Source organism: Lichenostomus cassidix, chromosome Z (assembly GCF_008360975.1).
Source record: "Lichenostomus cassidix isolate B80296 chromosome Z, HeHo_3.0, whole genome shotgun sequence".
NCBI lineage: Eukaryota > Metazoa > Chordata > Aves > Passeriformes > Meliphagidae > Lichenostomus > Lichenostomus cassidix.
Window position 1 is genome coordinate 50,804,993 of NC_139511.1, and position 16,824 is coordinate 50,821,816.

At 39.4% G+C, this 16,824-nt stretch overlaps 1 protein-coding gene across 4 annotated transcripts in view; it reads right to left on the reverse strand.

Annotated features, from left to right (window-relative positions):
• ANKRD31 (ankyrin repeat domain 31) overlaps positions 1 to 16,603 on the reverse strand; it is a 64,436-nt gene extending 47,833 nt beyond the window's left edge. For 3 of the 4 annotated variants that reach the window (XR_014846734.1, XM_085042219.1, XM_085042222.1), the window contains exons 1-8: positions 14,256 to 16,603; positions 13,461 to 13,516; positions 11,718 to 11,797; positions 9,259 to 9,305; positions 8,550 to 8,644; positions 7,486 to 7,526; positions 3,417 to 4,079; positions 114 to 253 (exon numbers count right to left, since the gene is read on the reverse strand). Coding sequence is in view for 3 of the 4 variants with exons in the window: in XM_085042219.1 (XP_084898345.1) it covers positions 114 to 253; positions 3,417 to 4,079; positions 7,486 to 7,526; positions 8,550 to 8,644; positions 9,259 to 9,305; positions 11,718 to 11,797; positions 13,461 to 13,516; positions 14,256 to 14,401 (1,268 nt within the window). In the remaining variant the exon portion in view is untranslated. The remainder of the gene's footprint in view (positions 1 to 113; positions 254 to 3,416; positions 4,080 to 7,485; positions 7,527 to 8,549; positions 8,645 to 9,258; positions 9,306 to 11,717; positions 11,798 to 13,460; positions 13,517 to 14,255) is intronic. The other variant, XM_085042220.1, reaches the window with a different exon arrangement.
• Positions 16,604 to 16,824: the final 221 nt, after the last annotated feature.

The following is a 16,824-nucleotide window of genomic DNA, read 5'->3' on the forward strand; positions in this document are numbered from 1 at the left end:
TGTTTCTTGTTATGCTGCCACTGTGATCCATTCCCTGCTGTCTCCTGTAGTATTTGGTGATGAAACAATCTCTCTGCTTTCATGAGGAGGTGTCTTTTAACCACATCGCTTACCTTGATGTTGTTTGGGCCGTTTCTGCACATGCTGCAGGCTCCACTGAATGTGAATGTCCCTCACCAGTTTGCCTTTCACTAAAAGTGGCAGCCAAGTAATCTGAAATTACTTCATTCTCTCTCTGCTGGTCACCCACAGGCTGTGACAAAAAAAAAGAAATACCAGAAGCAATGGGTAGGCATGAAGTTACAACAAAGGCTACATATAAAAGAGTCCAAGAACACTCTTTTTTAAATTGTATATGCTCACAGAGAACTGAGGGGTTGCTTAAGTGAATAACTGGAATTCTATCGATATGAACAACATAGGCTGCCATAGGAGAGGCACTCCTGAAGCAGTATGCCATACAATGTGTTCCTGGCAGAATTAGCTACTAAAGGAGAATTATTCCTTTAGTATTATATGAGAATTACTGAGGCTACTCAGAATCAAAACTCAAAATATAAATATAGGTTGGATGACAGCAAACAAAAATCTTTCTGTCTGAAAGTTATTTGACTGGACATTTGAAATGACTTAGCAGATTCATTTCAGTTTCCTATGGACATGAGCTCCTGTCCTAAAAAATAAGATGATGCTTGAGATGTCTTAAGGCAACTCCTCTTATTTCACCCTTGCAAAAGCCTAAAAACTTACAAAGTGAGATCTGTGTTTTACCTGAAGTTCAGTAACTCCCAGGTGAGAGGTTATTTCTAAAGATATACCATCCCTGAGCTACAGCCACTACAGATGAGATTCACTTCACTTACCTTCACCCTTCTAAAAGCCAGCCATGTAGATGACACTAGGCATCCTCATTTACCCTACCACTGGTAAGTGGAAGAGCTACTCTGAGATGATAGTGATTCACCTCATCCTAAGCTGGGCAAAGGGGAACCTAATGATTCATGTACACCAAAATCTTATGTCTAATTCCACCCTAATGACAGATCATCACATGGAGTTACTTGAGTTTGTTCACTGTTTTAGCCATGTGAGTGTGACATGCTGCTGGGTTTCACTCCAACTCCTTAAATCTGGGTACTCATTAGTTTATTACATACTTGAGTAATGCTGAAAGCTTTTAGGACACACCCTCAGCACACATGCATAGAAATTCTTTCACAATGATGTGGGAGAACTGGTTAGTCCTTTCTTGGGATACAGACAGAAATCGAGTTTGCCGATTAATTTTTTTCATTGCCACATTTACCAGAGAGGTTACTAAAAAGGGGAATTGCCTTCTTAACAGTGGTCCCTCTGGGTCAGGAGACAATGCATGTTAACATGCGATCTAGGGCTGTTTAGCCTGAGGAAAAGAGATCTCAGGGGTGCTCTTCTCAGTCTCTACAACTACCTTGAAACAAGTTTGTAGTGAGTTGGGAGCTGGTTTCTTCTTCCAGGTAAAAAGCAATAGGACAAGGGGAAATGGGAAGGTTTAGATTGGCTATGAGGAAAAATTTCTTCACTGGAAGTGTGGTCAAACACTGGAACAGGCTGACTAGGGAAGTAGTGGAATCACCATCTGTGGAAATGTTCAAAAGGCATGTGGATGTGGCACTTGGGGATACGGTTAGTGGTAAACTGGACTCGATGATCCCAGAGGTCTTTTCCAACCTTAATGACCCTATGGCAGGTCGGGAAAATCAAATATATTAGCTTACAAAACTTTCACAGCAGTACTTTCCATGGATCTACATCTGTGATGGGAGCAGGTTTAGAGCAGGAGAAGAAAACATTTCAAAGAAAAAAAAAGCCCAGCTTGCTTTATAAGAGACCATGTACCACAATATATGGGGTATTCAACATCCTGGTTGCAACTACAACACAGTACAGGCTCTCCTCTTCTGGATACTTGTTTCACCGTAAGAATACTTTGAAGAAAGAAAGATGAGAAAATACCAAGGTGAACAATATACTACAGTTCAACAGTTACTAATGAATTAACTGGGATTTTTTTTCCTCAATAAATTGCCTCCTTACTCTCTGCCTTCAAAAACACCACATGAAGGCACAATGAAAAGCTGAAGCTCATTATTACTTGACAAGATGTTAGACATCTCCATTTCCACAAAACTCTGCTTCACTATTTTAACTGCAATTTTGAGTAAATCTATACATTTTGCACAGTTGTGCTACAAATTTCAGAAATCAATACTTCACTGAAAGAGCTCTGTAAAGTGCTATGGTTCTGAGACAGCTGGCCTACAGACCTTTCAGCATCTTGAAATTAACCACCTTTGTGGCACACTTAATTACATGCTGACATATTCAGTTAATGCCACAAGGAAAAGACAGAGTTAACTCCTAGTTTTTGGATGCTTTGTGCCATTGTGGGGAAGTAAAGTGGTTGTAAAACCACCTGAAATACCTAGCTTTACATGACTAATCATTGATTATTCAAAGACAGCACAGAGCAGAGAATCAGGTTTCAGGTTTACACAAGATGCTTAATATACTCTGCAGCATAAATCTGTGTCTCCTATGTGCCCTCTTTCCCAAATTACAATCTAAACAGGAAGAGACTATGGCATTGCTTTCTTTTCATGCTCCTCTCCATATTTTTGCATTGGTTTTACTGAATAGAAATGGCCTGTTACAGAACACTTTCACAGCACAAGAAGTAACAAGAAGGATCACATGCTGTATGCATACACACTGGCTTCTTCAGGGGAGGATATGAACATAAAACCATGCCTCAGTTTTTTCAGTATGTCTTGCATAGACAGAACTAAGCACAATAAATACACTTCTAAGTATGTGTGTAGAAAATCCCCACAGAATAATCTTTCCAGTCTACAGGAAGGACATAGCTATAATCGATTTTGTAATACTTGCAAAGCATTTGCATGTTATAGCAGTGAGAACCATGATGAAAGGAAACAGCACAGTATTGCCTGGAGAAAAAATGGAACCAGATGCCGTAAGAACCTGGAGCTGGAATTGGCTGATATATGCTGGTATGCTACAATGAAATAACAAAATAGAGTTTTGGAGAGAACATGAGACACAGAAGATGTACAGGGAGACTAGGAGTTTCTGGAAATCCCATGCAGATTCTAGGTTTCCACATCAGTCAATAAATCAACTTTACTAGGATTTCACAACCCAGCAAGCTCAGCTATTTTCATAACATGGATACATCAAAACAGAAAATAAACTACTGAATTTTTTAAGCAAAACCAACTGTAATTATTTAAACATGCAAATTACTGATGCCAGTTTATTTTTTACTAAAATTTCCATCTTCAAGTGATTTGGCTACTTTATATAATATTTTGTGATAAACAAAATTTCAAATATGAATTAAGCTGTGGGTATACTTGCTCATTTGTTGTGCTCTGCAAGTTGGATCCTGTGAAGGCATTTATTTCTTCCACCTGAACTGTAGCAAGTCGAGGTTCTGTCACGTTTGTTATTTGCGTACAGTCATCATCTAGCTGCAGAACACTGGGTTCTGAATTCAGCTGCACTTCCTTGGTGTTAAGATGTCTCTCATTTGGCACTACAGGAGTGGCAGCCTGTGCGATAGATCCTGGCAAGGCATTCGGAGGTGCCACAAGCTCTACTGGTAGGGCATCACTGCTCTCAGCTGCTGGTGGATCAATGGAGTAGGCATGACCCTGACACTCTGAACTGTCAGGCAATTGGTTTTTAACTTTAAGACTCTCAGAATCACTAGGGTATCTCAACAAATCACTGGTGTCAACTTCACAAGCCTCTATATTCTGTTCAGTGAACACGTCCACGAAAATCTTCCCTGGGGATGACAGTGAAAGATCTGTATCATTATTAAGGGAATGCTCTTTTACTGTGTTATCTGCACCAATAATGGTCATGCAGGTTTTACGGCAATCATCTAAAACATGTGGAAATGTACCTTCTGGTGTCTGTTCCTTTAGAACTGTAATTACATCTTCCACAGGAGTATCTACACAGAGGCTTATTTCTGAAAAGCAATCTTCATTATTTAATTCTCGTGATACCTAAAAATTAAATTTAAAAAGTTTACAAAAAGGAACGGAACAACTTTTTCTAAAAAGCAGTTAACTGACATTCACTTTAGAAGTCATCTCTTTCTATATATGGGTATACATCTTATTATCAATTTTTGCAAAATTTATAAGACTCAAAGCCTTCCTTCACACAATCTATTAACAAGAGTTAGACTGAGCTCTCAGTTTCAAAAGAACTTTCAACTGAAGTTTCAACTTCAGCTGTTCACTATAGCAATGAAAATCCAGAGCAAAAGAGACTAAACCTGTTTTAGTGAAAGATAAGTCCTTGCCAATAACCTGAGGGTATTATAAGGCTTTAAAAGAAAGACATTAAAAATTTTTGACACCCAGAAATAAAGGGAGCATATTAACAAAAACTTCAAATTCATAATTAGTAAAACAACATAAGAGTTTTGATTATGTGTTTATGTGAATCCAGTATAGGTATGCAGGGTATGTGTCTCACCAACTTCAGTTCAAAACCTCAGGATTTTGAGAAGTTTGCATGGTGTGGTTTCCACACTGTGTACAGAACACAAAATCATAATTGTTCTTGGAAAAGTAATATCACCACTGTTTTTCTAATCACTTTGAGCTATATTTAACAGAGGCACACACTCTTACACAAAGAAATAGCTTTTCCATTTTTTTCCCTATTCATGTTTCAAATGGACTGCAGAAAATATGATGCCTCCACAGACCTAAACCAAATTCTTTTCTATATAATATTTGTATATAATAGTGCTCTTACTTAATAATACTGAATCTTAACAAAATCTCTTTCAACACATTTTTAGAGTCTTGCTGCCAGCCAGTGGCAATACCAGGCAATGCAAGAAACCTGTAACCACTGATAACATGACTTAGATAAAGCTCACACACAGTAAAGCAGAAAGAGTAGAAATCTGACAGCACTGACTCAGAATCAGTTTGCAAGCCAGTATACATCCCTGATTATTTGTTGAAAAATTATTCTCCAGCCAGCTGTTTCCTATTTTTCACAGGTGCATCTAACTGTCACTAAGTACTGATTACTTCTTACTTTGCTTTACTGAATTACACTTTCTTTCTACACCACTTCTCTAATTCATCCAAACCTTAAACAACTGGGGAAAAAAAGCTCCATTGGCATAACTTTCTGTACTTGAAGAACTGTGATATAAACAGCATGTATATGTATTGCAATATTCCCAAGCAAAATGCTCAATGCATTTGCTGAAGGGCAGGTGAAACTCACATTTCTATCAATGGAGAAGGCAGGCAAAATAATTTATTTTGCAAGACCTTAAAAACCCAAATCTCAATTGAAATTCAGCCCTTAAATGTGACATGATCACAAAACTCCAGACAGTGTTCCAGGTGGGGTCTCACAAGAGCAGAGTAAGGGGTCCACCAGGATTCCAAAGTCCTTCTCTGGCAGAGCTGTTTCCCTGTCAGCTCATCCCCACCTGTACAGGTGCCTGAGGTTATCTGCCCCCAGATGCAGAACGTGGCATTTCCCCTTGACCAGTTTCATGAGATTCCTCTCTGCCCAGTTTTCCAATCTATTCAGGTCCCTATGAATGACAACACAATTATCTAGTGTATCAGTCATTCCTCCCAGCACCATCTCTGAGCTTGCTGAGGGTGCAGTCTGTCCCATTTTCCAGGCCACTTATGAAGACTCTGAACAGTACTGGCCCCACTTTTGACAGACTAACCACAACACAAATCATTGCTGCTACATCATCAAAACCAAGAAAACCCAGCAAGACTAATTTTGTGGTGTCAGAATTCTATGCAGAGATAACCTTAATCTATAGATTTATCTTGTATTTTCAGGGATACACAAAACTAAGAAATTCAGTGACTCACTGCTGGTTGTCAAGGCATCTGTTCTGACCTTGCTTCAAATCAATACATGGAAGCCTGTGATGGCCTTTGGCTCATTCCACTAAAGATCTTTCTGCAGGACTCAGGTCTTGTTAGTGCCAACATCAGCCAATATCCAAAGAGTAAAATTCGCTGCAGTGATTATTTCCAGCCTTCTTACTCCAGGCTCCTAAAATATCCTCTCTGGAGATATTCTCAGTGTACTCAATCTGCCTGTTCTCCAGAGGCTATTAATCATCGGCATTCTCTGTCTCAAGGCATTCATAGTTTGTTCTATTAGACTAATCCTGTTCAGTGAGAATGTTTCATTTAATAAACATATAATTTTTTATTAATAGTTGTATGTTTTTCAGAAAAGAATATCTTAGGGGACTTCATTTTTCCCCTTTGTTCTGAGATGGAATACTTGACCCTGTCATCACTTGCATTTGCTAGAAGACATGAACCATTTGCCATACTGATAAGTACGGTAGAACAGAGCAGAATATTACGCTGACAAGGACAGCAGAACAGCACAGCCTTGGAGAAATAGATAAAGGATGTAACTTAAGCAAACAGAAGCCTTGCAAAACACAGGCAGGATGCAAGCTCAGCTCTGCAAGGCTGACAAAGTAGAAATTATGCAAAACAATGATACTGTTTCTACTCAAAAGTGGGGCTCACAGGCTCCTAAAAAGGACACGGGACATTGAAAACCACCAAAGAAGACCCAAGAGCCATATAAGGACTTCCAGTAAGGTGGGTGCAGCTATGTAAAATAAAGTAATGGATACACATCCAGTAAGGGGAGACAGCTAATGAGTGTGCGATCAGTGTGTATGATCAACACTCTTCATTCAATCTCAGCGCACTCAATTGCAGGAAGGATCATCCAAGTGACCACTGCTGCACTTAAGAATGCCTGCTCTCTAATACTCAAAACTGTTAAAAAGTTTCAATCTGGCCAATTTCAGTATCAACACGGGTCTCAAATCTCCCTCTGATGAATTTTTACCAAGTACTGCTTTTTCCCTGACATAAACCTCAACCAGGATCCTTGAAGAAAGCAAAGTAAAATTGATTTATATAGAATCCTAACTTGTTATATATAGGTACAGATCAATGGGATTAGATGGAACAGTCATAATTATATGATATCCGCATTAAATAGAGTCTTTCACAGCAGAAACTCTGCTACTGCCTATTTCTGGCCACAAGTAAGACTCTCCCAAACAGAAGGATAGTTACAGACAATCTGTTCCCCCTCAGAGACCTTCCAAATATCTCATAGCTTTCATTGGTGGGAAACATTTTAAGCTACTAAATGCCTTCATCACTTTGGCCTAAGTAACAGCCCTTATAGATTCTGGCTCATGATGATGGGTTTCCCACCTCACTTTCACTGCTGTGTTTCTACCCTTGTTTTCTGCAAACTTAGGAACTACAGTTCTTACCAAAAAAACCCAGAAAATAAAGCTTAGCTTTAAAGCTGTTTTCATGTAATATGCTCAGTGTCAGTTTCAACAGCTATGGACTTGCTTACCTTTTCTTCTGAATCTTTCTGAAATCCATTCAATTTGATTTCTAAATTTAAGAGAATAGATAAATATTTCAGTTTTACCCTCCACTTCTGAAAGTCCTCGTCTTTTAAAAAAGGGCATAATTTCCTAATTAAGGTTAAATTTCAAACCTTAAAAACTACTATTGTCATGTTCCATAACTAGAACTGACAATAAAATTTCTAGTTAGGCTCTGTTAGTCACCAAATTATATCCCAGAGCTATTTTGTCACATTTCTTCACTGTGGTTTAAGGTCCTATGCTTCCAAAGACTATCCGCAGATGGAATTACCACCCATTTCACAGGAGGAGACCTATCGTCTGCCCTCTCTAATTACAGGGCAATTAGACAACAATGCTAAAACAATCCAATAACTTACTACCTCTGAAAAGGGATGATCCCAACCTCTCCGCTTGCATCACCCTATTTTGACATTCATGTGACTCCCCGGAAATTTCCTAATCAGAAACAAAGTGAATGTTTTTCTGTTGGATTACCAAAAATAACCTCAAGCGGGAAGATGGCAAAACAGATGGGGCAGTCCTGCACTTCTGGGAGCACCGAGGAATGGAAGTACATTCAACTTAAGTACATTACAACTTAAGTAGCGGCAGGTGACATAGAAATCTGGGAAACAGTAGCATTTTTGTTTCTCTTTTCTTACAGATGCGTCTGATTCTTAGGTAAGTTAGTAAGAGGCAAGCAGGAGCCCTCTGTAACCTATTTAGCTTACACGTCCATAAGGCATTTGAGCACCACGTGGCCTGTAACTTTTGTCAGAAAATTCCACAGCAATGAAATAATTTTAAACTAGATACCACAGGCTTGAGAAAACAGTTACTTCTTCAAACAATCCTAAGAGAATACTTACAAAAACAGAACTTGTAGTCCATTAATATGAAAACTGAACAACTGTTGTAGAGAATATGTATAGTTAGATTCTAAATAAACCTACATGGATACTCCTCTTCAGCTTCTCAAATGACTTTCTTAAATGATTTTGCCACAGCTAGAGCAACTTCTAGGATTGTACAAAATACAACATACCTACAGAATTATTTTGCTGTTCTTCTGCTGCTGCATTTAATGAAAAACCAGGCTTAGAAGTATTTTCAGTAGGTGGTGAATGGTTTGTCCAACCCCTAGAATTAAATAATACAATAAAAAAGTTCTTGAAGAATTGTTATCTGGTTATCTCAGGAAAATGTTTACTTTGAGTTGGCCGCTATCTGTGGAAACAGCCGCAGTTATTTTACAGGTATACTTTTCTTTACAAGGATAAGCAATAAGTAAGACTTCTGGATCTCCTATGTAGAGCTAGCTATGGTTGCACATTCATCCTCTAAGTAACAAAAATGGCCTTTTCTAGTCTTTATTACTTCTTTCTCTATTTCTGTTATAAGTTCACCTTCTACTGAAATCTTTCCATAGCTTCCAGGAAGAAAAGGTGTAATATTATTTATTACAAGCTTTTGTTTATTTGTCTAATGGTTTTCTCCAAGTTCTGTCATTCTTGCTGGTTATGTTCTTAAACCATTTAATATAATATCATGAACAAAACTAAATGCAAGTATAGCTTGATCCACATTGGACACTGAACTACTGCTGACATAAATACAGACCCTTCACTAAGCAAACAAGAAACCTGTTTCTCAATAGAACACTGGGAATAAAATAACACACAAATGGATGCATAACATAATTGTTTAATTACATTATGCCTGACTAAAATTCCTGTGTGATATATTATACTCACTTCAGTAGAGACTGAGAATGGTCAGATGTGTATGCCTCCCGAAACACCTATAAGAAGAAAAAAATGAACAAGTTAGTAATCAACATATTTAATTGTTTATTTTCTCAGTTTTATTGTAGGCTTATAGTCTTTCTTCTGTAATTTAGCTGGGAAATGGAATTCTTAGATCAAATCACATACATTTCTAATAAGATACAAAAGCATTCTGCTTAAATCTTTTTTTTTATTTGCACTACTTGACCAAAATGTTGCGAAATAAATCAAGACTATAGAAGAAAACACCCAAAAGGTAAAAAAACTGTTGCAAGTAAGATACGATTGCTTTAAACTTAGGATATTTTATACATCAAAGGACCAAAACACAAGGTATTTGAACTTCAACTCAAAGTTTTAATCTTTTTTTTTTTTTTTTAATAACAACAACCTTTTGACATTAAATATGGCTGTTCCAGAGACTGTGATGTTTAGTATAATGCTCTCAATATCTCTGTAAAATAGCATATTTAAGAAACTTCAAGACCTGCACATCACCAGTTCTAAGTGGCAGGGTTGCCACAAGCTAACACAGGAAAGAACGTGTGGGTAAGGAGAGAACTGATGTCACAGCAGGAGCCAAATTCCAACACTTTATTAGAAAGAGCTTGGATCTGCTTTTTGTGCCTTTGCCAAAAACGGAGCAATCTCCTCCTGTATGGAAAAAGGAACCTTTATACAAAGTCTAAGACAAACTAGGAATGATTAAGATTGTCAAGTGAACTGCAGAATGGTTCTCTCACTGATGAGCTAAGACTGGATATTACCAGTGGACTATCCACACACCAGCTGCAATTTCAAACAAATCACTGACTTACAGTGGGCAACATCACCAGCACTAGAAGACTCTGAGAAAGAACACTGTGGTGTGGACACCAAGAGATTACTTTTCTGGCTTACACAAGGTACTAGCAACAAAGGAAGAACAAACATCTTAACAATGGCCTCAAGAGCAACACATGGAGATTGCCCAGTAACAAAGACTGCTAAAAAGTTCCCTGGAACAAAACAGATTCTGAAGTTTGTGCAACAGTTATTGGCTGATGTAATTCCAAAATATGGCAATGAGATTGTTTAGAGAAAGTTATTTATTTTGCTTAAATATACCTTTCAGGCAAGTCAGCCTGAATATTTACACAGAACATTATCCAGAGACCAAGCAAGGTCAGGAGAACAACTACTAAATCTCTCTGACTGGTTAACATTGCTCAGATAGACTCTTTAAAATCTCAGCGACCTACCACTACAACTGAGTAAAAGAAGCTGTTTTGTACGCTAAAAAATTAGGTTCCAAGCAAAATCAGTATATTGCTCACTACCTGAGAGATCTTCTTAAATCTTCTTAAACTATATACGTAACACAAGCAGTATTTGTGGCTACTGACTGAAGTACTGGGAATGGCCTTTTGTCCTGCCCTCATTTTCGGTGAAGAAATTCCTACAAAACCCCAGTAAGTTTTCTCATTTGAACACTTATTTATACAGACACCTATATGAGGGGACTCTGGATGTTTTCCAAAAAAGACTAATGCTTAAAAGCTTTTACAGAATGACTTTTGGTGCATTCCACCAAACCGCATAAGAAAAAGAAGTATAAAAAAGGGAAAATTTTTGTTGAGACAAAGTTATTTGCAATCCTAGATGGAGGTATAAAAACATTAGCATCCGGAGAAAAAGTATATTTTTTCAATGTAGCTTTCACAATCTAGGAAGCAGTCTAGCTCTTTTTAAAAAACCTCTCTTTTATTGGGATAAGGATACACAGATTGTGGACTTTAGACTAGTGAATCCAGGCTGAAGACAGTGTAACAGTCACTGTTAAAAGCAGAGAACCTGTTTGTCTCTAATTGTTTGATGACCCTGTATATGCAGGTGGAAAGCCAATTGCTCAACTGATTAAAAGTTTATGGGCTAGCTACCAACCATGGTAAATACATTAAGTGGTAGGCTAATTAGCAGATTAGGGAATGCAAAATTATCCATAGAGTAAAATAATTGCCCCATCATCATGCAAGTAGACATTTTATTCTGCATTTTGGATTATTATCTCTTTCCTTTTGAAAGAAACAATCATTCAATCATTGGATCACAGCTAATCTTATAATGAGTAACCCAGGGTGTATTCTGGCACGGTCAATCCAGATGCTTATCCTTCAGCTCCTCAAGGGAACATATTAGAAAGTCTGTGCTCCACAACTTCTTAATCTTTTTTCCTCAAATTTTAAAGGTTACACTCTCATGAAATACCAGAGAAGAGACTTTGATACATTCCTGCACACTATATGCTCCATAGGTGACAAGAGGAAATTCAGTTTAGCTGTAAACCACCAGACTCTTTCACATACAATCAAGGGGAGGCCCAGGGGGTTCATTAACAATTAATCATTAGATATGCTTAGAGGAGATGCTGTCATAGTTGCTCTTACTGGATTTATGTGTTCTCCCTTATCATAATATGTGTGGTCACCATATTTCTGTATAAAACAGATTTCTGGAGAAGGAGGTCCTAGAAAAAAAAAACCAACAAAAAAACACCAGTAATTAAAATTTTGGTTGTCTTAATTTCTATGTAATTTTCCGTAATTCTGTAACTTTTCACACAACTTATGTAATTGAGTTACATGCATCAAAACTTCTGCTATGCAATGAATTTAAGTGGCTAAATAGTCTGTCTAACTAGATCTTGAAACTACATGAATGAAACAGAAATTAATAAAACCAGTCAGCAGTGGAAAATTATTTCACTTAGTGTTCCAGGACCCTCCCTGAATGTGCATAAGAGATTAAGTCTTTCCTCTTCTTTTTTAAACTAACAACTGCACTTTTCGTAACCTGCCTGATCCACCTGACTAAAAATATACTTGTATTCTTAGATGAAATAGTTTCTTTAATGACTATACAAATGAAGACCTTCCCTCTCAAAAAAGAGGAGAAACACTTCAGGCTTGATCGTATCTTCGAAAAATAAGATGTTGTTACTGACACTAAGAAAGCACTAATCCAATTAATATTTATGTTATGTATCTGAGCATCAAATTGCTGATATACAAGTACGCACAAAAACGTGAATGATGAAATTCAAATTCCAACTCACTAAATATAATACAATGCAGGCAGAATACTAAAAATACCACAATCTGTTACAGTTGCAGAGACAAAAACTCCCCCCACAACTCTTAGACAAATGCCCACTCCACAAACTGAACAGAGTCAAACAGACATGCCTTAAACCACATATGTTGAATGTTGCCAGGTTTTAACTCAGTTGACAACCACAGGGGCTAAAATGTTCAAAATGGGATGATGCTTCTCACCTCACTTAAGACTATTAAGCAACTATAAAAGATTCAGCATCAGAAAATCACAGCCATTGGACAAGTTTATGCAGATTTCAATGGGTTGAAGATAAGAATTGTATTAAGTCGGAGTAGATTGATAAAAAATTACAGTCCACTCAAATCTTCAAACTGGCAAAAAGATAAACACAACAAAATCTGGAAGAACGCCATGTGTCACTTAAATAATAGCCAATTTGAAACATTGCTGAAATAAAACTGATACAATGCAAGTCAAATGGACTATATAAAAATGCCAAGGAAGTTCCAGTGAAATGATTATGCAACTAAAACATGTTTGCTCATAAGACCTTAAATGAGTGGGCATTCATTTATGCTGAAAGTAACTTAACAATACACATAACATAATGTATTGAAATATCCCTACTCAAACTTTCTATGTTAAAGAGAATAGATACAGTAACAATATTAAAGGGGGTTTCAAAATACCATAAGCAATTAGAGTTACATATGACTATTATGTGTATAGAATCCATTTATTTTATTCTGCTCAAACACATACATACAAATACATACATGTAAATAAAAAGGATAGCCCTATATATACCTCAAACACTTCCAAAGCCAGGGATTCTTGGCCATAGTGCATAGGAAGAATAGAGAACTCAAGAGCAAACCTAATCAAGTATTAAAACTGTGCTGAAAAATCTTCTGAAATATGAGCAAAAATTACAGATGCAATAAAAGAGCATACACATTTCCTAAGAATGAACTTCATTCAACACCCAAACTTAAACATGGACTCAGGCAACATCCCAAGCAACAGTTTAAGGAAAAAACATGAACACAGACTGAAAAAAGAATCCATCCTACCTTTATTAATACTTATCTTAGTCGTTAAAGCAATGTCCTTGTTAAGAAAAGGCAATCTTTGCGAAATAAATAAAATAAAAGCTCGTTAAGCAGTTGTAAGCATTACAGTCCTGTAAACTCAAAGGGCATCTGAAAGCACCCATCCCAGCCTCTGCCGTGGGGACACCATTGAGCGACCACTGACACAAACAGTTAAAAAACCCAAAACTGTAGCGATGTATGTGGTTTTCTGGATGCACGTGGTTTTCTGGATGCACATGGTTTTCTGCATAGAAAACCATAAACAGGGAGGCACATCGCTGCTTTAAGTATCTCCAAGAACCACCGTGCCACAAAGCCAGCATAAGGAGCCACAGGTGGTTTCAAATCTTTGCCATATCTTAAAGGATACGGGAGATAATGTCATCAAAATGTCACCAAGGCGAAGTTGCAGGGATATAGAATCAGCACGAACTGCATTTAATAGTGTTTATTTTCTCCGAGTTGTTTTCGGGGACATTTCACTTCTGCTGATCAAAATGTTACTGAAACAGTGGGCCCGGAGGCACAAGGTGTGTGAAAATAAACGGAGCTATTTGCGGAGCTAAGAAGTATTGAGTCTAGGGGCATATAAAACGGCTCTGAACAGAGGGAAGAAAAAACAAAACAAACAAGCAAAAAACCAAACAACCACAAGCAAAAACCCCAAACAAACAAAACCAAACAACAACAAAAAGCTCGGGAGCGGCCCCTTCAGCCGCCGCCCTCGCACAAGCAGGTGGGCAGGTGCCGGTCGCACCCACACCGCGTTACCACCTCCTCCTACGGAACTCCTCTTCCTCCACATCACTCTCCGTCACGGAACCCTCCACCACGGTCTCGTCGCTGTCCGTGTCGCTGTCCCGCCGCTGCCCCGCTGCCTGCTCTGGCTGCCGCCAGTCCCCCTCAGCGGCGGCCGCCATCTTGTGGCGGTGCCTGGCTGCCCCTCGGGCGGCGGCGGGAGAGCAGCGCTCCTCAGAGCACAGAGCCCCCACAGCGCCGTGCTCCGTGTCCTCAGACGGGGCTCGTTTCTCCGGCTCTGTGCGCTTCGGGCGCTGACATCTCAAGAGTCAGAAACGGTCATCTGCTCAGAGAGTTACACAGAGTGAGAACAGCATTGCGAACAGTGTCTTGCTTTATCACTGAAAACGGCCGCACAGCCTCAAAGGAGGGACCCTGAACAAAGGATTACTTGGGCTTTTACTGCATAGTCTGGGGTCTTAGAATCATAGAATGTTAAGGGGTTGGAAAAATCATCTAGTGCTATCGCCCTCTGCCTTGGGCAGGGACACCTCCCACTAGACCAGGTTGCTCCAAGGCTTTGTCCAACCTGCTCTTGAGCTCCACCAGGGTTGGGGCATCCACAGCCTCCCTGGGCAACCTGTTCCGATGCCTCACCACCCACACAGGAACTAGTTCTTCCTAATATCTAACCTAAATTACCCGTCTGTCAATTTGTACCCATTACTCTTTGTCGTATGGCTGCAGTTCCTGACAAAACATTCCTGTTGAGTTGTTGGCTCCTGTTGTGTCTCTTGTCACCTGGCTGGTACCATGGGTCCTGGTGCCCTTTGTGTTCCAGGGACTGGTGGCACTTCACGCTCTCTTGAGTCTGGCAGTGAGAGATTCTGACCGCTGACTCATGGACCATGGACTCAAAAAAACCACTTACTTGAAAAGAGAAGGCTGAGCATGCAGACGAATTAGCATGAGAAACAAGAGAATCATTTAACCAATAGAAGGTAGAATACTAATTATTAGAGAGCTAAATAACTTGTAATCAATGAACTGTGATTTGTTTGTTTGCCAAAACATATATGTAGTGCAAAGTTTAAAGAACTGGTGTGCTTTTTTTGTGGAAAACTCCACCTTGTACCCTTTACAGAATAAAATAAAAACGTATCCTTTCTAAACTAGGCTCTGTTGTCTGTGTTTAGAGACTCTCTAAACTGGCAATGCTTCTCTGGCCATGGTTAAGTAGCTTACTCGATTACTACCCTGAGCACAATGAATGGTTCATGTGCAGATTAGTGAGAACAAGATTGAGATAACCAAATTATTAGTTGACAGTATTTTCGGTGTTTGCAGTAGCACTCTTCAGTGGTCGTCTGTCAATTACACAACCATTTTCCTCAGGCAGAGCCATTCTGGCTCAGCTTTGCCTGCCTTCTGGGCAGTGGGGCAGCGCTGCCCCTGTAGCCTCTCCCAGCACGAGGCCAGGCTGCAGGCAGGCCATTGCCAGAAATACAGACACAGCTTGATGTCAGCAACGTGGTGTCGTGTACTTGCAGAGACTACAAACCCCAAATCACTGCGGTGACTACTGCTCCCAACGACCTCGATAAAATCGGCATTTTTAGCATTTGCCAAATCATGTACATGGAAAAAGGGGAAAACAGAGTAAAGATACTAAAGGTCGTCTTAAATTATGTATGAATGACACATAATTGTTGAAACTGTACGAACTCTTGTTTTGCTTTGTCTTGTATGTCTATGGAGTTACAGCAATTGCTGCACATATTATCAAATATTTGAGTACAGAAATCTCACTGCTAATACTTCACACTTTTCAGCTAATAAAAGTGAGATACTGAAAACAAACCCACTAGTGTTAAGAAAGAAGCTGTCAGGGAAGATGGATACACAGCAGTAAATTATTACGATTTGTAAGTATTGCATCGAAGATGAGAATGAAAAGGGTATTTACATGTTAAAAGACCGAGCTGGCACGATTTTATGACAGACAATAACTTCTTTGGGTGGAGTTCTTGGGAAGCCTTATCATCAGCACCTCCTTTTCTGAGGATCACATTAATGAGGATCACGGCACAACGCCATGTGGAGCTACCAGAAATATTTCCAAGTGAGGTGGCACATGTATGATGCAGTTTTGGGAAAGCCGGGGCACAGATCATCCACTGCAAAAACCGCTGCAGGTTATTTGCAGCCGAACACACTCAGCCCCAGAAGCACGGAGCAGCCCTGCCACCCGGCAGCGCTACTTTGCAGCCGCTGGCTCGGTGCCCGAGAGAATCACACAATCCTTAGGGCTCCTAGGGGCCTCTGGAGATGATCTAAAGGTCACCTAACACAGGTTACACAGGAAGGCATCCGCGGGGGTCTCTCAGAGCTTCCCATGCTTTTGTGAGGCAAAAATTGCACTTCCTCTCCGGCAGAAAGCCACAAATACAAATATATTGGTTTGTATTCCCCCCCGCCCCCCGCGAGAGTCAGGGGCACCGCTGCTTCCCACAAGCAGGAACTGGGAATTTCTAGGCTCCCTTTTAACACCTCGGCAAACCGCAGTATGACCGGATGGCATGGGAGGTGCACGGGGGGTTTCGCC